This window comes from Cicer arietinum, chromosome 5, assembly GCF_000331145.2.
Source record: "Cicer arietinum cultivar CDC Frontier isolate Library 1 chromosome 5, Cicar.CDCFrontier_v2.0, whole genome shotgun sequence".
In the NCBI taxonomy this organism is placed as follows: domain Eukaryota; kingdom Viridiplantae; phylum Streptophyta; class Magnoliopsida; order Fabales; family Fabaceae; genus Cicer; species Cicer arietinum.
In genome coordinates, this window is record NC_021164.2 from 73,159,353 (window position 1) to 73,185,364 (window position 26,012).

Consider the following 26,012-nt stretch of genomic DNA (forward strand, 5'->3'; position numbering starts at 1 on the left):
ATTTGTCAATATGATTTTTCATGCTTAGTACATTGGTATTGTTGGAAATCGTCTATAATAGTTTTTACTAAACATATGTTAATGAGTTTTATGTTGATGAGTGTTATATATGTTCACTATGTTGGAGGTGATGTTTTCTATATAACATGTATATGTTGAAAGTTTCAAAAGTATCTAAATTGTTCACCAATTCTTCAATGTCATTAGTTGGACCACATTTTGAGTCTATATCAGAGTTATAGTTTAATTAAGTCTCTCTTGAAAGTTGTTTTAAAGTATGTAATCATTTTAGTATTCTAAGTTACTTCAAAAATTTACAAAATAATTTATTTTTATTTGCAAAAGCACTTAGATATTTTTGAACTGAAAATTTTAGTTTTGTTGGTGATTTTCAAAACTGATCATAAGTTCTGATTTTAGTTTTGTTTCACTATTGAGTTATGTTTTTGTTTGCGATTCTATTTTGCATGCTATTCTGTTTATGCATTTTTCTCGCTATTTTGTGCAGTTCTATTTTGTTTGTTGTTTGTGGTGATTCTTATGTCGAGCTATGTTTTGCATTTTTTAGTTTATGCTTGCGGTTATGTTAATGTCCAATTATGTTTTTGTTTGCATTTTATGCGATTCTGTTTTGTGTGCATTTTTTGTTTGTGTTTTGTTTGTGTTTGCGAATTATGTTTTATTGTTTATTGTTTATTTTATTATGCATCAAGATATCAATGAAAATGATGAAAATGATGATAAATTATTGTAAGATGACGATGAAGGCGATAAATTTGAAGAGTACGACATAGATGACAAATTTAAAAAGAACGGTGTAGATGATAAATATAAAGAAGACGCACTTGAATGATTTAGATTATGATTTTTTGAATGATGTTTTTTTTTTGTTAGGTATGTACTTGATTCAAGTATCAAAACTTCAACAAACTATATATTTTGTTAGACTCATACTTTAAGTATTAAACTTTATTAAATTATGTTAGACAATTTATTTATTACCATTTATTTGAATACAACTTTGTTAATAATGTGTTAAAGTTGCATTATATTTTTCTTGGTTCAATTTGTGTATGTAATTAAATTGATTATATACACAATAATTTATTATCATAAAATAATGGTAAAATATATAATTTATTATTTGAATTAAAATAATATAAAAATGAAAATTTATTTTACATATATGAATACAATTTAAAATTACTACATACAAACTATAGCAACATTTTATCAATATACAGTTTAAAATTATTGCCTTATGCGTGTTGAAAAATTGTTCCCTATTTTCATAGTTTAGGCAACATTTATAAACAGCTTATGAGACACACATAAAATATTGACTGTTCTCTTTGACAATATTTTTTAAATGTTGTTAAAAAAATAAATGTTGTAGTAATAGTTTTCTTCATTCAGTTTTAAATATTAACAGAAACGAATTAAAAAATTGATATACCTTGTTATAAAATTCAAATTATATATATGTATTTTTTTTACTAAATTGTAGAAACGAAAGGTTTGAAGAATTTTTTTGTAAATACTATAAATAAAATTTAGTTTATTTTTAGATACGAAAAAACTTTTTTAACCTTAAAAAAATTAAATTAGATGAATATTATTCTTAATTTATACAAGTTAATTATTTTGCTTACATTTGAGTTCATAAAGAATATTCTTAAATTGGTTATTTTGGTTAGTAATAGTAACATAGATGTATTTTCCCTCTAGAAAAAGTAAACACAAGAAAATAACCATATTATTTGGGCCCTTGGTTGGGCTACAACTACTACTCAAGATACACCAAAGTAAACTTTCTTGAAGAAGTCTTTGTCGTTAGGAGAGTCTGCCTTGTCACAAAGATCCAAAGTTCCGGGCCAGAACTTGGGCTGGGTGGTATATTCTAATAAAGTTGTGCGTTGATGTCAAAGAAAAGTGGTGCGTTACTGTTAATTCTTACTCCGTGTTTGTTTGACGAAATAAAATTACTCAATCTGTGTTTGGACAATAATTGCTTTTTTTATTGGAAAAGAGACATTATCTCCGGAATTTTTTTAATTACTCCTTGTGTTCTACAATAATAGAAGTACGTTATTTAAACAATATCAAAAAAAAAAAAAAACAAGAAAAAGTTATTTTTAATAGATTTATTTGTCTTTATCAAAAGAAATAGTTACCTGTCTTACTTTTATAATATTTTTTACTTTTTATTTTCTCATTTTAATTATATTTTTCATTTTGCAATAAATAGTTAAGTGTTTTATTAAGAAAATAATAGTTAATATTGACTTAAGCTTTAAAACAAAGACAAATAAAAGGAATAATTATTTTGTAGAAGTGACAATAAAATTGAAATGGAGGGCTATCAATAGTTTGCTCTTTATTAAGTTGAAATTTAGGTAGATTTTATCACTTTATGTGAGAAAAAAATATCCAATAGTTATATTCAAATGAATTTCATTAATAAATATAGAAGTGTTAAAAAGAGAGTTCAGCTGAGTTTGTTCGCAACCATCAAGAGTAATTGATGAATAACATGTTAACTAGATAGATAAAGAAAATAAAATAAATATTAGTGGTTAGCAATTGATCTTTTCTAACAACAACAAAAAATGTCTCAAATATTAAAAACATTTTTACTAATAAGAATTTTATTAAAGACAATTGAATTTGTAATATAAAAAATAAATCAATGAATAACTTTCTTTTTAGTCAATAAATAATACGTTGTTTTTAATAAAAACATTTGTTTAAATATTCAATCAAAATAATATTTATGTATTCATTTTATTTGTGTCTCCTATTCATTTAAATAAAAAGTATCAATTTTTTTTTGGTGGTATGTAGAAGAAAAACTCAAAAAAAATCATGTGTTATCTATTTTTTCAATTTAATTATTACATAAATGATATAAATTATTTTACATTTAATTTATTTTTAATTAATTATTTTACATTTAATTTATTTTAATTAAAACTAATTTATTTAATTTTTATCATCACATTAAACAAACATTAAATATTTTTATAAAAAATAATACATTAAATATGTGTTTTTATATTTCAGCTTTTGAAACTACTTATGCAAGGATAAGCATAAATTATTTTGAAATAAACAATGAGTTTTTTTGGCAGTCAAATTAGTTTATCGATTCAAAGCTAATCACATTTAAAAATAAAATATATTTATAAATACCAATATAGTAAATCATCACGTCATATTAATTGATGTTGAATACTTTACTAGTACATTTATATAAAATAAATATTTTTAAATTTTAAATGATTGTGATTTTTTATTGATATACATTTTTTTTATACTTATTATATATATAGATTACATATTTAAGATAAGCAAAATATACATTTAAAAATTTATTAAAGTACTTTTATTTGACAGTGTAATTATATTAACCGAACACGGTTTAAGGTAAAAAAAGAAAGAAAAGAGTGTATGAAACGGAAGTGTGGAAAAGGAAAAGTATTGAAAAGACGCGTTACGCTGCATGCAATAGGGTGTCTAGCCGTCGGGAAAGATTGTTTGGGCACTGCTTGCGATGTCAAATCAATCTTAGACTCTGATCTATGCTCTATCTATCTTCTTCGATTCTTTAATTTTCATTAAATTCATTTTAAGTCTTCTCTTCCTCTATGAAGATTCTCTATTTTGTTAATTTAGTTGGCAGTTGACCTTTGTCAGTCGTGTTAACTTTTGGATTGGATGGCATATATGTACATTGTTTAATAACTACACCAAAAAACCTCGTTACGGAATTATGCGGCTACGATACTTTGGATTACCACATGCCACTAAATTAGATTCACCAAAAAGATTGTGTTATCAATGCAATGCCGTAATCACATTCTACTCATGGCACTTATTTGGATGTAGCATTTTCTTTCTAAATAAGGCGATAGGTGTACTTAATTTGTACTTTAACTATAGATTTTTCTTTTTTACAATTTAAAAAGTCGATTTTAAGCAAATTCAACTATGATACTCTTAAATGACTACCAAGTAAATTTCATATATACATATTATTCGTTTAATTTTTTTTTTCTATTATCAATTTTAATTATGAATTAATTTTTTAAATTATAATTTTTTATGTATAGAAAAATTTAAAGCAAAAGTGCTATGCTATAAAAATAATAGTGATTATTTAATGTGGTAGCAAATATTAGTCACTACGATGGTCAATGAACTAACCGTGGTTGTGATAGTTTGTGGTAGTCAGAGGTGGCAATGAAGATTCAAGTGGGGGTTAATGTGAGTATGATTGGATAAAATGTGGTTAATGTTGGTGGTCAAAGGGGACATGATCGATGTGTTGAGCGAATATTGTTAAAACTAGATACAATTTTCAACGGAGGTTGGAGTTGTACCCATTGAATACTAAAATAGACAAAAATAAGGGTTGGAGTGATGGTTGATGGTGATTAGAGTGCTAGACAACATCAATTGAAGTGATGGTTGTCAGTCGGTAAAGATCAACAAGGATCGGCATACATGATTGTCAATAGAGGTTGAGATAGTGATTACAATTTGTTGAAGTGGTTGAAGATGATAGTGTAAATTATAATTGATTACTATCGAACTAGTGGTTTATGTGATAGTTGACTGTAATCATCGTGTTAACCAAAATTTCTAGTAATGGTGTCTTACAATTACACCACAAACAACAAGTTATAAAAATTATTTTCTTAGTTTTGAATTTTAGGAAAAATTTGTTTATAAATTTAGTGAAAAATCAACCAAACTCAATTTTACCCAAATAATTTTGTATCAAAATTCATTTAGATTATAAAAAATTCAAAATCATCTCAAACAAAGCCTTACCTGATGACTCCTATCAATTGCAAACTACTCTAAATTGTTACATGTAAACATATTTATTTATTTAAATTTATTAAGTAAGACTAAAGTGTAAGTGTTGAGCGAGATTGCTGTTAATTAAATAGTCGTCTTTATTAAAATTTTAGAGGTCTCCTTTTTCATCCTCAGATGTGGCATCTAATAGGTAGTGCTCTCAGTTAAAAAGCGATCCCACTTCGGAATGCTCTTAGAATTTTATTTTAGTTCCATGGCTATCAAATTACCAGTACTAAAGAATATACTCCATGTGAAATAAAAATTAAATGATTTTGGCACGTCAAAATTGCAGCAAAATAAAAATAAAAGTGGATTCTTTTTAACTTATTTAACAATATTATTAAAAAATATCATTAATTTAATATTGACATTTTTAGATCAAATAACTACCATTTTTTATGAAATAAAATGAAGAATAATTTTATGAGAACATTTTTTTTATGGAATATAAGAATAGAAGTTATATTCTTAAATATTTTAAAAAATGATGTTTGTCTAACAAAAATATTTTTATAAATTATTGTAAGAGAATAATTTATTGGTAATTATACAAGAGTTTTTTTCATCTGAAGGGAAAAAAATTCCACCCTTTTTTTAGGAATAAAAAATAAAAATATAAAAGTTATTTATTTTTTAGCAATATTTTTTAATTGAAGATTAAATTAATTGTTCGTGATTCGAAGATATCGTAGAATTTTAAAAAAAAAATTGAAAATGGCAGAGGAATAAAAACAATGATACAACTTTAACAAAAGCATTGGTTAATGCAAGGAAAAAGAACTTGGAAAAAAATAACTAAGTTGTACAATATACATTCAAGGGATGTGAAACCCCCTTTATGTGGAGTTTTATTTTAGCTTATTTTTTCCTAGGATAGTTTCTTATCCCGTTCTTTCTTTATATTTCTATTTTCTTTAATGAATTTCTTTTAAGTTAAACCAAATTAAATTTTATAACATTTTAACCAACCTTAAAATACATATTCTGTATTCACATATTCCCAATAATCTTGTAAGCTAGTTGTGTTATGGTAGGAGATATTTGGCGGCATTTTCAAGCCTTCCTTCCTAGTTCCTAATCTCTTTTGCTAGTTGTATATTCATCGATAAATTTTTTCCAACATTAATAGTGTTGATTAATATGTTATATCGTTGGCAGACTAGGTTGTGTTGTTTGGGTTCTTTTTAGTTCCATTGGATATGTTAGAAACCATAGGGTCTTTAATGGTTCCTCCTTTGATAAGCAACAAGTGATTTTAAGTGTTATTAGAAAGGTCAAGGAATCTATTCAATGTAAACCGGATAAATTGATGTAGTTTCTCAACCATCGTTTTTATCATATTTATAACGTGAACCGAAAGATTTCTAACAATGGTATGGGTCAAACGTAATATGGATGGTAGTGTTTGTAATGATAAATTGAAAACTTTTTGTGCAAGGTATCTTATGGCCATATGAGCATTGACTCTTCATTTTTACCAACAATCTTGGGTCTTCTAATTTTCTCATGACTAAAATATGACTGTTTGCTTATTACCTTTTGTCTACAATAGAATATTATTATATTAAAAAGAGCTTTGGATCTAAAATATTTTCGTTATTGATCTAGCATATTTTCAATTTTACAATTGAAAAAAAGGCTCTATCCCTTATATAATTTGTAATTTTATCTTTGCAAATGTTATACCTATGGAAGGGAAAGATGTTTTATCTTTTGGGTGAGAGTGGATTCCACAATTTACTTGCCACGGTCTATCCTATCCTATCCTATGATGCCCAATGTATATATTTATTTAAATGATTAATTTGTGTTTGTGGGGTTGGCTTTCTTTTTCATCACATTCCTGCCATGTCAGTATAGATGCTTGCTTTTAAAAACCTATAATGCCGTAAAAAGAAACAATTTTTCATAGGTCTTATTCCACTAACAACCTCATTAAAATACAACTCAATCAATATTCAAAATACATCAACCAAATACTGTACATTAATTAACCATTGAAATATTTATCTAATAAAAGTGATAATATAACTCTTCTATAGTTGTTTTAACGGTTACTAAATGGTGGTTAATATCTTTTTCTTAAGAATAACATAAAATTTTAAGGATTTTTTAAATCAGTATAAGGATTAAATTATTGTTTTTAATTAGACAATTTGGTGATATAGTAGACTAACATTATACATAAAAATAAAATAAGATATCAAATTTTTGGTTGGGTGTATTTAGTTTAGGAATAAAGTGTCTCCAATTATTATTGTGATATAAACAAAAAATTATATATATATTAGAACCAAACTTTAATCTTTAATTTATTGTGATCAAGATTTTGAATTGTGGGAAGCATATATATTTTTTGAACATCATCATCGTTTGAATTAATTTTAATCGGTGAGATCTGAATTCAATATCACAAAATTAAATGCAAATTAAACATTCTTTAAATTGAAATAGATTAAATTTTATTGAATTTAAATTTTATTGATTTTCATCTTTATAAAAAATTTATCTTTTGTTGTTTGCTCTAAACTCTTTTTTTGGGTGTAAGATTTTATGATAAATGTTGATTTCATTTCATTTGATTTTATAGTTTTTAGTTTTATGATAAGAAGTGTCAATATAATTGTTATTATTATGTTTTGATTTGTCAATCATGTTTTTACAGTCTCTTTGTTTAGAAAAAATATAAATTAAGGATTTTAAGGTGAGAACTGAACTCAAAACTCATGTTAAAAGTAAATGTATATTAAAATCTGACATCTAAGGAGTTTGAGTGATAATGAAATACTTGAATTATTTTGTTAAGAAAATAAATAAATAATTACTAATAAATCCATTTAAACACCGTGTTGTGTTGTATCCAATTTTACGACAAGACAAGGTGATGTATTATTTTTTGAGTAACAAAGCCAACCTCTCATAACTTTTGAGTAAGATCTACCTATGCATTTCAAAATCCTAGCTAAATCTATCATCTCCCCAACTTCCAAGAACAAATTTTGTTATCGTTTTCACTCTTTGGGAAACTTGAGTACAGATTGGTTCCTTAGTTTGGTGGATTTACCTTAGATTTAAAACTTTGAATACTTTATTATTACAATAACATTTTGGAAGGTAGCTAGTGAGTTGAGCAAAGATATCAAACATTTTGTCTCTCAAGATTTGAATTGAATCTCTCTCTTCATTAAAGAAGAACAAAAAGAAACACTACCCTTATTGAAAAGTGGAAAGAGAATCTAAGGTGATTGTGACATGACATAGAAGCATAGATTTTGACATTTCATAACAGGCTGTGTGAGGGGGGAGGGGGAGGGGAGGGAAGAAGAGTTTGGAATAATAAAAAGGAATAGCATGTAATGGTATTAATGAGGAAAGAGAATGCATGGGATGAGAATAGTGAGAATGAATAAATATAGAATTACAATAGCCAAACATGATGGCAGAGTGGGAGCAAAGAAAAAGAGAGGGCCACAATTACATATTACATATTACAGCTAGAGAGTAGAGAAGAGTAGCCATCAGGGACAGAGGAAAAAGCTAGCAGAGCAGAGAGACAGTGATTTGATCTCATTCATATTCATATTCATAATCCAAACTTTGTTTTCTGTTCAACTTCCTTTCCTTATGCCGTGATGCTCTGGATTTTCTTTTGGATTTTCTCATTTCACGTGATCTCTTTTTCTTAACATTTAATATTATTTTTAGCCTACTCCTTTTGCATTAACAATTAATATCCCTTTTCTTCTATAAATTTGGATTTGCTGACTTGTTCATCACACATTCACATAATGTATAACCTTTTAATCTTGCTCTCATAATTTATATCTCAAGTAATTTTTTATTTTTTTTAATAAAAATATTAAACTTGTAATATGATTTGTTGAATTTCGATCAAACGGTGACACAATTATTGATTACATTTTATTACATGAATACATGAAATCAATAAGATCATAGAACTCAAATAATTTCTTTATACAATGTACATTTTAAATTTTAAAAAAACATTTTTGTTAGAAAAATTGATATAACATATAGTTCTGTTAGGATGTGTTTGGATAGAATAATTTTATAAAAGAATGTAATTTTTTAAGTAACTTAAATTATTTTATATAAATTATCTTATTTTAAGAATAAATTTTAAGAATTTTTAAAGTGAATAGATTTTATAAAATATTTTGTTAATTTTCAGAATTTTCAAATATCAATAATAATAATAAAAATTTGAATTTTTCTCTTTATCTTAATTATAATATATATGAACCATAAAAGAATTCTTATAATATTTTTAAATTGATCTCTATAAATTTTAAAATATTTGTAAAATGGTCTCTCAAATTTTTCAGAATTTCATCTTTAGTCCAAATTTTAAATTTTTATTTTTATCCCAAATTTCTTGAAAATTATAATAGTGACCCAATGTTAAACAAACAAATGCTCTAACCAAACATCAACATTTATAAATGTATTTAAATTACTTGAAAATTTAAATTTCTTAAAATTTTCAATTATTCAATTTAAACACACGTCAAGATATTTTCATTCCAATTCAAACGTACAATTTGAGTGCCTACCTTTCTTCAGTTGGTTCTCACAATTATTCGCACATATTTGTATATGTTTTATTTATTTATTTCAACCTATAGTAAACTCGTATTGCTACTTATATGTTTTAATTCAACCTCAGAATTTGTTTTTGTTTAAACTTATTTCAAAATAAATATTTTTTCCTTCTGAAAATCTTTTTAAGTAAATTTTTATGTTGCATAAACATAATATATGTTGATGAGAATCTAACTACTTATAAGGAATTGGCATTCTTTTTGGTTATTTTAATAAATATTCAAATCTAACAAAAATGTTAATTTGATCATCATTCTGACTAACCTAAGACTTTTAAAAGTATAGGAAATTAACACACGTAAATTTGAAGGAGTAGCATAAGAATTTTGTCATCATTTAAATAAAAAAATTATATATTGTCAATCTAAATTAATTTCATTAACAAATTATAAAAAAAAGTTATTTTATCATTTTACAATATAATAATAATTATTATCATATAATAATAACTCAATCAAATTTTTTATTAAATGTGAGTGTAAAGTTGTCATTACATGTCTATGAAACCCTTTCTTTTATTTCACTTCATATTTTCTTATCATTTTTCATTAGATTGTAAATGAAATAAGAGAAATATTAACAATTTTGACTTCTTATTTTCTTATCGTTTTATCTTAAATATTAACAATTTTGAATAGACAAAAAGTTGAGTTTTAGTTAGATCTAAAGTTGTTTATACTAACAAAAGAGAAGGAGTAGAGTAGTGTGGCACAACCTACCAATTAGAGTACCACATTTGGCGTAAATTAGAGAGAAAAATGTTGGTGAAAGTGAAAAAACGAAAATGAATTGTAATGTACAAATGGGCAAGAAGGTGAAGTGTTTAGCTAAAAGGCTACACATTGTTGTAAGTTGAAAGAGAGGGGTCAGTTTAGTGGATTTGGATTTGGATGAAATTGGGTTTGGTGATGATTTCGTTATAATAGATTTTCCAACGAATCATTCCGTTACTACCTCTGACTCTGAGCACCCAAACCTTTTCTCTTCCCTCGCAAATTTGGACTATAGTACCTTTCTCATTCATTAACCCAAATCATTTTCGTTTGAATATTTGTCTCCAACACCATCATATTTTCCATGCAAAATCTGCCTCAAATTTTTCTCCATTCGAGACAAAAAAAAGATATATTTTAACTTCCACAGTTCCACTGCCAAGCCAAAAATATCATGAATTAAAAAATATGCAAAATTGCATATCACCTTTGTTTGCCCATTCAAAGCCCAAATAAGATATTTGGACCAACCATCAAAAGTTACAAGAGCCGTCTGTCTGAATTTAAGCAAGGAAAATTAATTATAATAATACTCGTGCGAGGTAATTAATTTTTGACGTAATTGCATTTTTAATTTTCATTTTTTTTAATTTATGAAATTAGTTTTTATTTAAAATTTAATAGTTTTCAGTTTTTTATTCTGATTTTTTAATTAAAAAATAACAATATGACGTATTTTAAATAACGTGACATATAATACGATTATGTAAAACAATTAACACGCAAAAAATAATAATAAAATCCTTTAAAAACTTAACATTCAACTTCAAAAAAATTTAATTTTTGTAATTTAATTAATGATATATGAATAATTAATGTAACTAAATGATTTTATTTCATGAAATCATATGCCACACCATTTAAACATGTCAAATCATTATTTTTTAGTTAAAAAATACGAAAAAAAAATAATGACTAAAATTATCGACTTTTAAAATATAGGAGACCAATTTTATTTATTGATGAATACTAAAGAATAAAAACTGCAATTTAATCTTAATTTTTTTTTATCAAACATATACAATTAATTAAATTTTTTCTTTTTTTATGAAGTCGAGATCTTTCGATTCAATTACAAACAATTAAAATAAATATTCTCAACATGATCACAACATAAAAAATTAACGTAACCATATCGAGATGAATAAAAATATGGTTACCCCTTGTCGGTCGGTCACATGATTTTCTAACCTATAAATATAAGTAATCGAAACATATCATCCCTCTTCATAAAATGATTAATGAGGAAAACAATAGATGAAAAAGGACGAGAGGGGAACAATCCTTCATAATATGAGCATAATTACTAATGAATTGGATTCCAATAAGAGAAACGGATAAAATTATTATCCCAAAAAACATAAAGAATAGATCATAAAATACCCTAGATTTTGATCATGAGAACCGAACAAGATTCAAGGTTACAAGCAAAACCTCTCCGCCACATGCAACTCTTTGTTATGTAGTAATCAAACCACTGATAATAGGTCATGCACCAACATCATTTTGTCTAAGTGTCAAACAGTTTCATTTTAAAGTGTGTTCGAACAAACTCATTAAAAATTTAAAATTCTAAGTAGTTCAATTGCTTTAAATGATTTCCTTTCATTTATAAATTCATTTGTTTGGATATGATAATTATTTATCTAAAGTTGGGGTATTTATATAAATTTCAAAAAAAAATTGGGTCTAAATGTATATATTTAAAGATAAGTAGTTCATTGTAATTTTTTTAATGTTGTATCAAAATTAAAAAAAGTGAAAATTTTGAAAAAATAGGCAGTGATATACAAATTTTTAAACATAAATTGTCAAATTTTAAAATTTTAGAAAAATTGTAGGAACTATTTTAAGATTCATGTTTTACAATATTAAGCAGAAATTTCAAATACCTCAAATTTTAGCTTTAATAGAATATCTTGAAAAATCTCTTCATTTTTAAAAATTATTCAAATTGACTATGCAAACGAAGTAGTTTATAAATACTCATAAATTTCTCTCATCCAAATTCAATCGTATAAAAAAAATAAATTCAAATTTGTGAGTTAGAAAAAAAAATAAGGACAAAATAAAGTATCTCTTTAATCGAAGGTTTGATTCAAATTATGAATAAAATATGACAACAATATATTTGAATGATAAAATAATGGATAGATGGAATTTGACCCCACCAATAAAGACAAGTGACATCAAGATTCAAATAATCAGACACGTTACCACAATGATTTCATTCTTAAAATATGAGAGAAATTACAAAGTTCATTTGTTTAGTTAAGTGAAAACAGTTGTTCTAATGATTTCTAAAATGCCAATAAACTTTAGTATTATTCTTGTAAGCTTAAATTGTAAGTTGAGAATCATATTCTTGTAGCCTTTGATGTTTTCTAAAGTGTGCTTGCATCATATCATCTAACAACAAATTAAATAGAAAAAAAAAAAAAAGATCTTTTGGTACTGTTGTCACATGACAAAAGAAGAGATCAATGTGAATTAGTTACATTTAAAAGATCAAGACCGTCATGCCTGATTTAAATTATTAAGTTATTGTATGCTTAACTAAAATTTCATCTTTTTATAAAATAGAGACTTCATAAGATCAACATAAGAATGTCATTTGATGAACTCAATCAAACAAATATATCATTAGCTTAACTTATATCAAACCGTAATAAGTCACAAAAAATATAACTTAAAGATCGAACCAAATACGAAGACTTAACTATTTTGTACTTGAAAATTTTAAAAGACACTACCAACATTGTGATAAAAATTGTAACAACTATTATTTTATTGTGATTGTGGACATCTCCCAATGACTAATAACATGTTTTTCCAATGACTATATTCACAAAATCTATTTCAGCAATATTGAATATCGGTTTCAAGTTGACAAAAATAGTTATGTACTAGATCGAAGATAAAAAGTTGAAAACAAAGTTCATGTTGTCTATAAAGTGGTTATGAATTTACATTAGAGGATCTAGATCATATACCGTAAATACAAGACGGTTACCGTATATCATCTTATAAATCTCGTACGTAGAAAAATGAAAATCCTCGACATGAAAAATACTTGGAATGATAATTTGATTTGTAATTATATTTGCATACCTTATCTTCAAGAGTTTTCAATAAGATGTATCGTAGTCATAAACACCATTTCTGATACGTCCATTAGTGGCCGAATGTATCTCCTCCAAAGGCTTGTAATGAGTAAGTTGTTTTCAAGCGCAGGAGATATAAGTCTCAAAAAAGCAAAGTAAATAATACTTAAATCCCAATTAGACTTACATAATACTTGTGGTTTTTGAAGAGAATTAGAGAATATTTGAAGTCAAAAAAAGCGGAGTAAATACTATTTAAAATTTAAAAAAATTAAGTTAAAAATCATTTAAGATTAAAAAATCTGAGTTATAATAATATTTGTAAACTATTACTTAATAGTGAATTAAGTTATTCGAATTTAGAACATAAAATATATAAAATATATATGTATCAAAAAGTTTAAGTAGTAATAATTGTTACGAACTAAAATAAAAATATATTATCTCATTTTCCCTAATTTTCTTATAAGTAAACATTAATATTTTTATCGTATGCATTTCACAAACTTTTTTTTTTTAACTCAAATCAATTGATCTAGTTATTAAATAAAGAAAAAAAACTTAAAATATAAAACACCGTTCAAATTCTGATTTCTTATATTTTCTATTCACTTTTAACAAAGATGTGCACCCCCAAGTCATAACTAGATCCACTCCTATGCATAGTGAAAAACAATCATATCTAAATCTAAGTAGTCCATTGTATTTTATTTATAAAAAAATTATCCGGTGAATTTTTTAAAATAAAAAATGGATTGGATCCATCCATACTATTAAATGAATAGAATGAATCTAATCTATTAATTATTTTATTATGAGATGATTAAATTGGATGAATTTTACTTAAATAAATTAAATGTATGATAAATAATTGAATTAAATTGTTACTTCAAAATTATTGTAGTAAGATTTTGTCAAGAAAAATAGTATAATATTAAGATTAGAAGAAAAAATCATTTCAACGTAAAGTTTGTTTTCCAGATCCTTTTGCCCATCATTTTTGGAATATTTCAAGCTTAAGTAGCCCACTTCCTACTTTTTGTCTGATAGTAGGTGTTGACTACACACTCGGAGACAAAGGAAAAAGGAAACAGTTCTCATGTTCTGTTACTTATCATATTATGAAACCTACTCATTCCATTTTTAATTATAATTACTTAATTTGAAAAAGAAATTGTCTGTAATTATTGATGTGTTTAATTGAAATTTGAGAATATTGAATAAGTGTTACATTATTTGAAATTGTACGGAAAATAGAGTTTAAAATTATATATATGATTCTAATTTTTCATTAGAATTTGCATCAGTCATAAATATTTTAAATTCGTAACTGATTCTTTTTTTTTTTCTCTTATTCCATTGTGTGACAGTGTTGTAAGATATAGTTCAAATATTTGTTTTTGAGAGTGTGGATGTACGAGGGTCATGTGAAATTTATGTATTATAACAATTTTTACATGATGTTATTATCTATCATTAGACAACAATCGTGAATTTTTCAATGAATTTAAAGTTTACACGTTAGTTTCTTGTGTTTTTTTTTTTATTATTTAAAATTATTTATTTGTTTATTTTATCAACATTTGGTACTATAGCTTTTGGTTCGATATAGGAAAATATAGTTATTAATATGTTTTGTTGCACTTTTGTCTAATCTTCCACATCAGAAAATAAATGTTATATTTTATAAGTGTTGTTTAGGCAAGATTGGCTAAGAAAAGACGAGTTTGGTTGAAATAGGAGAATATTGAATAAGTCCCACATTTTTGAAATTATAATGAAAGATGGAGCTCAATGTTGTATATATGAGTCTAGTTTTTTCTATTACAATTTGCATAAGTCATAAACATTTTAAGCTTGTACATGATTATTTACTTTTACATTATACTCATGTGTTAGAGTGTTGCGAGATGTAGTTTAAATATTTACCTTAGAGGGTGTAGATGTATTGTGGGTGTTGCGTCCAGTTAGGTGTCAACTGTGGGCCATGTGGAGTTTATGAGAGAAATATATGTGTTGTAACATTTTCACATAATGTTGTTCTCTGGTTGTCATTAGACAACAATCGTTATTTTTTCTCCAAATTTGGAGTTTTCACGTAATTTACTTGTATTATGATTGATATTTAAATTAATTTAGAGGATTATTGTTGGATTTCAAATATGAGTGATTAAGTCTCACATTGGATAAGAATAAAACTAAACGTTGGATATATAAGGTGGTGACCCATATACCTAATGTTTTAAAGTTTTATGTATAGATGTGGTGTCAAAGTATCTTGTGGTCTTGCTGCATTTGGGTTGTTGTTACTTCTGACGCTCTCCCGACATGCTAACAAGCGGGATCAAAGCCTTTGTTTGACTTGGTGGGGGAGCGTGAGTGGATCCTGGTGTTAGATACTTGTATTGGAAGTCTTCCTTGAGGTGTAGTCAGGAGGTGAATCTTATTAGTAATAACAATGATACAAGTATAGTATGTACAAGAGTCACACTTAAACACGAGATTGTTGGATTTCAAGTACAAGTGTTTATGTAACCAATTGACTAATAATAAATGGATCATTTGACCCGTTGTTGCTCCCGAGACTCCGTGAACTCTTCTATATTATAAGTTACTTTCAATATACTAGATAGATTTATTCTTATATATTTTTCCAAATATACTCCTTATTAATTATATTGTTTTATCTTAAAAGATAAAAAAGACAAATGAGATATATTATGTACAAATGACATTTAAAAAATATATATACATAAAATAGACACGTTAAATCAACTTTTTTTATTTTCTTAATAAATAAATAAAAAAACAAAATGTACCTATAAATATAGACTAATCAAGTATTAGATTAACCTCAGTACGATTATAAGATTAACCTCTATTTCCTGTGCATTTTTTATTCATAGCCCTCGACACCTTTGGCAGTAAAAGGATTAAATTGGACAAACATTAAAAGTTTTCATATGTTTTCCTCAAAGTGTACACATTTATTTGATTGTCTAGATGTGTCATGTGTAAATAAATTTTTGACTTCATAAAAAATGAGTGTATTTGAAAAGTAAAAATAGAACAAAAATTGTTAAACTTGTAGGTTTATATTGGAGAGTTTTGGGAGTAATTGTGTTTTTCAGTTTGTTGGAATTTTGACAATACACAACAAAGTCCCTATGGTGTCAAAGCACCGAAGAATCAGATGAAATAAACCTCACTTTGTCCAGATAGACAGTAAACGATGGGTTGTTGCCCATTCATGCCAACTTTAGTAGTATAGTACTGTAACACTTATGTGTCCTCTTTCTTGGTTTATCGTCGTCTTTCAATTTACTTTTATTACTTGCTATTTGACATGTTTTAATAATACATACAATACATATATTGATAAAAAAATTATACTTCTTAATTTTATTATTTAAATAAGAAAATGTTAAGGTGCATTTAATTTACAAAATAGTATACGATAATTTTTTGTATTTCAGTGATTGATAATGCACAACAGAGATTGGAGGGAATAAAGAGCTAAAAATTGTGTACTGAGAATGATAATTTTTTTTTGTTGTTGAATCTTTTGATTCGTATTTTTTCAGTTTTCAGTTTTTTTTATCAAATCAAATCAAGTGTATTTTAAAGTTTTTTGAAATGGATGCAGTATTTAAGTTGAGGATAGATTGGAAGATGAAAGCAAAGGAAGATTAAATAAGATATTTGAGAAAGACTGGAGAGAAAACTAAAAAAAGGTTTGAAATGAGAGTGTACAGAAATGAGAGTGATGCAGAATGGGTGTACCGTATGAAATGACCGCATGGGCAGATACGTCCTTCCCGTCAAATCTAAGGTTTACAGCTACGTTGTCACTATTAATTATTAACATATAAATAAATAAATATCTTTAACTATATTTATGTAGGAGAGAGAGAATGCAAAATGACAATTAGTTGTGATGATTCACATAAACAATGTAGTAGAAATTGAGTGAGTTTTATGTGATGGTGAGTGCTAAATAGATTGAGGCTCAGCAGTACAGTAGTTTCCAAGGCACACAGACACAGATATATAGCCTGACTCAGTAGCTAACCAAAATAGCCAATCTACCATTCACACATTCTTATTTCGAGATTTACGCCTTTTCGTATTACTATTAATTATTCTTGGTTTAACTAAGGTTAACTATTTTAATTTACATGAAAATAAATACAAATGCAAAGACGTGGTCTTTTTCTCATATAACACAGATCCCTATGGAATGAAGTGGGTGCTCCCCAGCATTGCTTTGCTTATAATAATTCATTCCTTTTGTTTTGTTTTGTTTAAAGAGACCACTTTTGTTCTGTTTCGAGAGAGACACATGTTTTTCTTATGACTAGTTGGTACCCCAATTTCATTTCATTCTTCATAGTATAATAGCAAAACTAAATCAACAACCAAACTCTTTCACTTCACCATCTATTAACATGCAGTACAAGAGGCAATAGCTACACTACATTTTTTCAACATCATTAGTTTGTTTTCTCAAGCAATCATTGACTTTCTATCTTGCTGCAAGTGATAGATTCTGGTAAATACTTGTAGAAATTTCAAACCTTTTTCAAGTAAACAAAAGAAGATGAAGTCCATCAATGACAGTAGTAACTCTGATGACAGAAACAACAATCATAACAACAATAACTGGTTGGGTTTTTCTCTCTCACCTCAACTGAAAATGGAGGTTTCTTCTGCTCCTCCTCCTTCTCATCATCATCATCATTATCAACAACATCATCATTACCATCATCAACATCAACCTTCTTCAGCTTCCAACACTGTTCCTACACCTTTCTATTTCTCCTCTTCTCACTTCAATAACTGTTATGAAAATGGTAACCTTCATTCACCTTTGACTGTTATGCCTCTTAAGTCAGATGGCTCACTTTGTATCATGGAAGCTCTTGGTAGATCACAACCACAAGGTTTCTTGTTTTTCTTTCTTTTGCAATGTTATTAACAAGTTCTTATCTTTATCCCTTAAATTAATGTTTTTTATATGACCCATTAATGATTATGCTGTGTAGTGATGGTGCCATCTTCATCTCCAAAACTAGAAGACTTTCTAGGCGGTGCAACAATGGGAACTCATGATGAATATGGTAGTAGTAGCCATGAAAGAGAAGCAATGGCTTTAAGCTTAGACAGTATTTACTACAATACCCAAAATGCAGATCCTCAACAACCTAATAGAGACCATTCTCTTGACCTTCTTTCAGATGATTCCTTTAGACAACAAAGCCACAACATCAATGTCCAGTCACATCCATATTATTCAGCTCTTCATTGTCATGGTATTTTTCAATCACAATTAGAGGAAGAACAAGAAACAACAAAGGCAACAAACCATGTTGCTGTTTGTAGTTCCCAAATGCCTCAAATAGCTGAAGAAGCCGAAGAAAGCATTGCTTGTTTCAAAAACTGGGAGCAACAAATGAACACTAACCTAGGAAATAATGGTGGAAATGGTGTTGGTTCTGTTGGTGAGTTACAATCTTTAAGCCTTTCTATGAGTCCTGGTTCTCAATCTAGTTGTGTTACAGCTCCTAGACAGATCTCACCTACTGGAACAGAATCAGTGGCTATGGATGTTAAAAAAAGAGGAGCTTCTAAAATGGGTCAGAAGCAACCTGTGCATAGGAAATCTATTGATACTTTTGGTCAAAGAACATCACAGTACAGAGGTGTCACTAGGTAATTTTAATTCAATCATCCCTTGTTATTTTCATTGTTGATAAAAAAAAAAGTGATTTTTAATAATAGTTTTATAGTAAAATATATTTATGTTGTGTTCTTTGAAGCTTTCATGTGTTTGTTGATATGATAACAAAGTAATTAGTTTATTTTTCTTCAGGCATAGATGGACTGGTAGATATGAAGCACATTTGTGGGATAACAGCTGCAAGAAGGAAGGACAAACTAGGAAAGGAAGACAAGGTTAGTGATTAAAACCATAATCAATAGTCAAGTTTTAGAAATATTCTTTCGTATACTAAAATATTATTTTATACTAACTAATTTTTGTTGTGTGTTCATGCTTTTTGGTGATGATTTAATCAAATTTGCATGCATGTTGCAGTATATTTGGGTAAGTTCTTTTCCTCTCCTTCCATTAGTAGAATGAAAAATGAAACATTTTCAACAATGTTGCTTCTATTTCTAGTTTTGATGTGGTTGATTTTATTTTTTGTTCTTAAGGTGGTTATGATATGGAAGAGAAAGCTGCAAGAGCTTATGATCAAGCAGCTCTCAAGTATTGGGGACCTTCAACTCATATAAACTTTCCCGTACAGTTCATCTCCTTTGTATTTTCTTGCTAGAATATATTGTATATTATTTTCATATTTATATGACCAAGAATCACATCCTTTGTGTTATATTTTGCAGTTGGAAAATTACACAACACAGCTTGAGGAAATGAAGAACATGACTAGGCAGGAATATGTTGCTCATTTGAGAAGGTTAATAATAGAAAATGAATCTGTTAATTAATGGGTAATTATTTTGGAAAAAAGTTAGTATAATTATATGATAATCATGATGATTTAGTATTATTTACTTTTGCAGAAAAAGCAGTGGATTTTCTAGAGGTGCTTCAATGTACAGAGGAGTGACAAGGTTCATTTTCTTTTTTATTCTCTTGTCCCTTTTTCATTTGAATTAGTACCACTGTTGATTTGGAAATTTGAGCTAAATTCACTTTTCTTATGTTATGCAGACACCACCAACATGGTAGGTGGCAAGCAAGAATAGGAAGAGTTGCTGGTAACAAGGATCTTTATCTTGGAACATTCAGTAAGTATTCTTTGTAAAGTACTGTTGATTCCTCAAACTTTGTTGCTAAAAATGTGTTAACCAAAGTATTTAGCATTTGAATTGTGAACTTGGAATGCTTATGTATATGTAAGGCTCTACAATCTACATTGTTGAAACTTTATAGTATTAAATTATAGGACTATATTTTACTTATGTCATTTCTGTTTCAATATTTCTTTTCCCAAACACTAGTGACTGGTGATGCTTTTATAAGGCTGAGAATGTTACTACTTTGAGCTCAAAATTCAACTTTTTCTAAGGCTGCTATTTTTTTTTTCATATAAAAATAGATAAAGGGCTCTTGACAATAATGTTTTAAGGAAAGTTCAGAATTTTGTAATGCCCTTTTGGTATTTTTGAAAGAATTAATTTATTATTATTATTTTTTCTTGGAAATGAAATTTTTTAGGCACTCAAGAGGAAGCAGCAGAAGCATATGATGTAGCTGCAATCAAATTCCGGGGATCAAATGCAGTGACAAATTTCGACATATCTAGATACGATGTCGAAAGGATCATGGCTAGCAATACTCTTCTTGCCGGCGAACAGGCAAGAAGAAACAAAGATAACGATCCGAGAACCGAAGTTGTGGAATACAATGGTACTAATGTATCAAGCCAGAACAGTGTTGAAGCGGCTCAACAGCGAAAAAACAATGAAAATGAATCAAAGTGGAAGATGGTTTTGTGTAATAATCATCCACAACAGGAACAACAAAATCAACAATCAAATACTTGTGACCAAAAAATTGGAAATTTTAAGAATTCTGATTTTTCTATGTCATTACAAGACATTGTTGGGATTGATTCTGGTCAGCACATGTTGGATGATTCAAGCAAGAATATTGGAAATCATTTTTCAAATCCGTCTTCACTTGTGACAAGTTTAAGCTCTTCAAGAGAAGCTAGTCCTGACAAAACAGCTGCTTCATTACTCTTTCCAAAGCCTTCAATGGAAACAAAGATTACTAATGGTGTTGGTGTTGGTGTTAGTTCTTGGTTTTCTTCACAAATGAGGCCAAATGGTTCTATGAATTTGTCTCATTTGCCACTTTTTGCTGCATGGAATGATGCTTAGAGAGATTAATAGATTACATCCATATTATGTTAAATTTCCACATGTAATAGTTACAAAAAAAATATGGGAAAGAAGGATTAGTGGAGTTAATTTGGGGGGAAAATGGTGATGGGGTGGGAAGGGTAGTTTCGTAAAAGCATATGGGAATATTTATTTGTCCAAAAGGGTAAGTTGAGGAATTTGGGGGATTAATTAAAAGAAAGTATGGAATTTAGGGGCCACTTTGTTTGTTTTCTTTATGGCTTTTACAAACATAGCCTTTTGGCTATATGTTGGAATGAGAATATGAATGTTCAAGGGAAAAGAATTTAATTAAAGTAGACTAATGATTGAATTGTGTGACATGATGTTTGACAATATGGAAATATGGCCCTTAAATTATTGAATTTTCTTTTTGGAGTTGTAACTTTATTTTGGTCATGCCTAAGTACAGAACCAACTCATTGTTTCTCAATAATGCATAATAGAGACTTTGCCTTTGACCACATCATTATCTCGTTTTGTTACTAATTATGCGATCTCAATATGCATAACATTATGATTGCATATACCTTTCTTGTTTTAGCTTTGTTAAAAGGCAACAAAACGTTCTAAATCATTATTCAAAGAGGAAATATGACTAAGTGATTCTTGTATGATAGTTTATAATTGGCTAAATTTTCATAATTATATGGGGACACTTTTAAAAGAAAACATGGTTCATGGTTAAAAAAATTAATATTTTTTTATTGAAAGTGGCGAAATCAAAAGAGATATAATTTTTATATTATTGGATGGTAAAAGTGATTTCATGTCTCGTGTGATACTTTAGGGACTTAACTCAATTTGAGTCTATCTTGTTATCGAGTGTTTTCACACGTGTGAGTGTCAATCGTGTGCATACATATTGTGCTTGATTGCAAAATTTAGTGATTATTGACCATATAATAACATTATGTTACGACAACGAGGAATCAGTGCCGGGAAAGCTGGAAGCTTGTAGAAAAAAATTGAAGTGGTGAATAGCTGTTTCAATTCTGTATGTTGTGTAAATATGTGTTAATAATCCAAATTATTTTTATACTAATTCAACTTTTAACAAGAAGAGAAAAGGACAGGTTTTGGCGATTGATTTATAGTGGGATGTGGATTAATGATCGATTGATAAAAAAGGTTAATGAATCCAGCTACCTTCCATGCTACAATTTTCTTTATAAAGTTGTTCTCCTAGCCAATTACAAAAAAGTAGTGCAGCCACATCAAATAGAAAGGTAGGTACCTACGAATTGTAGGAAATAAATTACTTCAAATTAGACTTTGTAATTCATTTGAGTTATGTTTGTAAAAAAAATTCAAGGTAAATAGTTGATACCATTAATTACAAAGGCAAAATCCATATTATGTTTTAAATTATAAATTATTAAAAAATTTAACGATGATAATAATTTATAATTTTCTTTGTGTTTATAAATAAAACGATGAGATAATTGATATTGATTTAATAAGAGATTCATATTTTTTTTATTAAATTAATATCATATAAGTTATTATCTCAATCATAAAAAATAAAGACAATCAATAATGTCTAAATTTAAAAGATGTTTGTTATGATTAAAATTTTAAATAAATTTTAAAATTGCGAGATGAGACGTGAAGGGGAAATTACAGCCAGCAAGGATTATCACAAAATATAGTTCCATCTTGATATAGTATAATAATACTAATTCATAAATGTAGAGCACATTCCATCAATAAATAGATAGATTGTTTGTTAGGCGGAGTGTTTACTCATAGTCTCATGTGCGACTGAAAGAATTGACCTATTCCTGAATTATTTTATTTTAGTTCAACTCATTTGAAGTTGGCTTTAATTATGAAAATGTAATGTGTCAAACTTAATTATACATTTATTACGTTGTTATCTCTGAATAACGTGTGTGTTGTGTTGCGTCAAAAATTGTACTTCATTTGCATAGAAAATAGTACGAGACAGAAAAACTTAACATGAAATTAATAAATGTTTACACGATTAATGTGTTGCCCAATATCACAATTCAAGAAATAAACAATGTAATAAGTTTTTCTTCTCTACATAATTTTATTATTCTATTTTTAATATGTATAAAAAAAATTATCAATTTTTTATTTTAAAAAAATCTTTATTTTTTATTCTTAATTTTAAACTAACTATTATTTATCATTTAGATTTTTTAATAATTTGTCCACTAATATTTAAAACATATTTAATCGCTTTTATACAAAAATTTAAAAATACTAAATGATAAATTAAATATGAATTTTTTAATTTTATATATTTAAAATTTCATATTTAATTTATCATTTTGTTAAAATAATTTAAATTTTTGTAACGAAATTCTTTATAATATCTTAAATATTACTTAAAAAAATTATTATTTTAAAAAAAAAACACAATAACTAATATAAAATTAGAAACCAAACTAAAAATAAAATAATAAAATTTGATAAAAATTAACAACTTATTAATTTCCGGGTACCGGTGAATATCAACATTCCACCGAATACATAGGTCAACATATTGGTATATTTTTTCTTTCCTTCTTTTGGCGGTAATCTTACTTTTTTTCATAAAAACGGTGCAAATGAGAAGGGACAAATTTTCTTATTTTTTATTTATTTACTCCAAATTAAATTATATATACTTTGGAATAAAAGAGGGAAATCCTTGCTTTGAGTTTTGACAAAGGAAAAGCGGGAATGTCTAAAAGTGAAACACAACAAGAAGCAGATTGCATGAAAACAAAAGGTTTACAATTGATGGTCAAAAAGCGAGCAAGTCTCGTAGTAAAGATAGGAAAGTTAAAGATGCATACAGGGGAAGAAGAAAAAAAAGTAAGATCCACTTCATTTCTAATTTTTTTTATTTAGCTATTTTTGTTTCTTTCTAGTCAACAAATATGATTACAAATCTTATTATTGTGGACAGCTTAAGCACACAAACAAAAAAGTTCACTAAAGACAGCTTTGGTTAAAGCACTTGCACGCATGAGCTGGATTATAGTAGTAGTTTATCATAATTCATAAACTTAGTGAAGGAAAATTCATGATGAATTGTTGCATTGAAGGCATTAATTGAAAGGACTTGACAATAGGATGTGAAATTAAAGAATGTGAATGTGGTAGTTGAATTTCAAAGTGAAAATAATAAAAGTTGAACAATAAGGCACCCAAAAATAAAGATGGAGCTAGTTAAGATGTTTGATTTGAGACAAGTTGTGGAGATGTATAGGTCAAAACTCGCGGCCCATTAATATCCTTGTACTTTTGTAGTTTATCACTTTGTCAAAAAAAATTGCATGATTGAGGGGTAGTAGTTGCTTTGTGGGGTGCACATTCTTCATTCTTGTATTCCGTACGAGGGAGCATGAGCAATTCACTCCTTCATACTCCCACAATTAAGGCTAGAGTATGGTAAAAGAAATTAATTAGAAAACTATAGCATTGTCATGTTTGGATCATATGGTGGTGTAGTAACTTTGAGGACTATTAGATTTAAATAGAGAATATTTCTCTCACTTAATCATAGATTTTGAAGTTAATATTATCCTTCTCCTCAAATCCAATGCAACATTCATAGATTAGTCGTTAGATTTGAATACAAGATCTAACTTAACTTATTTGCATTTAAATCCAACGACTCTACACTCACTTATCTGATTTATATAAACTTAATTGCTATCTAATGATGTCAAAGTGAGGCCAAACCAATGGGCCAATTGGCCCACATTTTAATTTTGATTAAACGGTAAAAGAGAAATCAGTCTAAGAATAAATAAGCCTTCTTGGCCCGGATACTAAAAGACAAAACAAAAAATAAAATAAAAATTAAAAAGAGTCTTATAAATTAAAACAGAGGAATTAATTTGTTAACTCAATATAAAAATAAATAATAAATATATTAATAAAAACAGAGGAATTAATTTATTAATTCAATATAAAAATGAATAATAAATATGTAGATGTTTGTCACTTTATTCCTATATCATATTTTTTTTAAATATTACTTTCAATCTTTTTACTCTCATTTTCATCTTTAAACAAGTAACCATCATAATGATAATATATATATATATATATATATATATATATATTTTCTATTCTTAATTAGTAGTATTGATTCATCTTTTTGTGAGAAAGTTATTTTAAGGAATTCTCTATTCTTAACTATATACTCCATAATGATAAAAAAATAAAAATAAAAAGAATGTATTTTTAAATGTAATTTATATTTTAAATTATTAAATATATTTATTATTGTTCTTAAAATATATTTATTAATATTAGTACTAGTAGTATTAATTTGTCTTATAAAATAAAAAATTCTAACCAAACACATATACACACAAGATAGTAAAAAAAAAAAATCCTCATGTAGGAAAACAAGATTGTATCTTTAATAGAACAATTTAACTGATTCAAACCAAATCACAAGGATTTGTGATGAACTACCCATAACTATTGATGAATCATATTGAAAGGATAAAATTAAATCTTTAATAGAATAATTTGATTGGTTCAAACCAAATCACAAGGATCATGAATCCACAACCATTGATAAATTATATTGAAAGGACAAGATTAAATCTTTAATAGAATAGTTTGATTGGTCCAAATGAAGTCACAAAGATCATGAATCCACAACCATTGATGAATTATATTGAAAGAACAAGATTAAATCTTTAATAGAATAAATATATTGGTCCAAACCAATTCA

General features: G+C 27.1%; 1 protein-coding gene across 1 annotated transcript; it reads left to right on the forward strand.

Moving 5' to 3' along the window:
* Nucleotides 1-17,567: 17,567 nt before the first annotated feature.
* On the forward strand, nucleotides 17,568-21,624 carry LOC101493853 (AP2-like ethylene-responsive transcription factor ANT). The gene is made up of 9 exons (XM_004501441.4): nucleotides 17,568-18,312; nucleotides 18,415-19,081; nucleotides 19,242-19,324; nucleotides 19,467-19,475; nucleotides 19,586-19,674; nucleotides 19,775-19,848; nucleotides 19,955-20,005; nucleotides 20,106-20,182; nucleotides 20,613-21,624. The coding sequence occupies exons 1-9, from the start codon at nucleotides 17,970-17,972 to the stop codon at nucleotides 21,278-21,280; spliced, it is 2,061 nt and encodes a 686-aa protein (XP_004501498.1). The 5' UTR covers nucleotides 17,568-17,969; the 3' UTR covers nucleotides 21,281-21,624.
* Nucleotides 21,625-26,012: the final 4,388 nt, after the last annotated feature.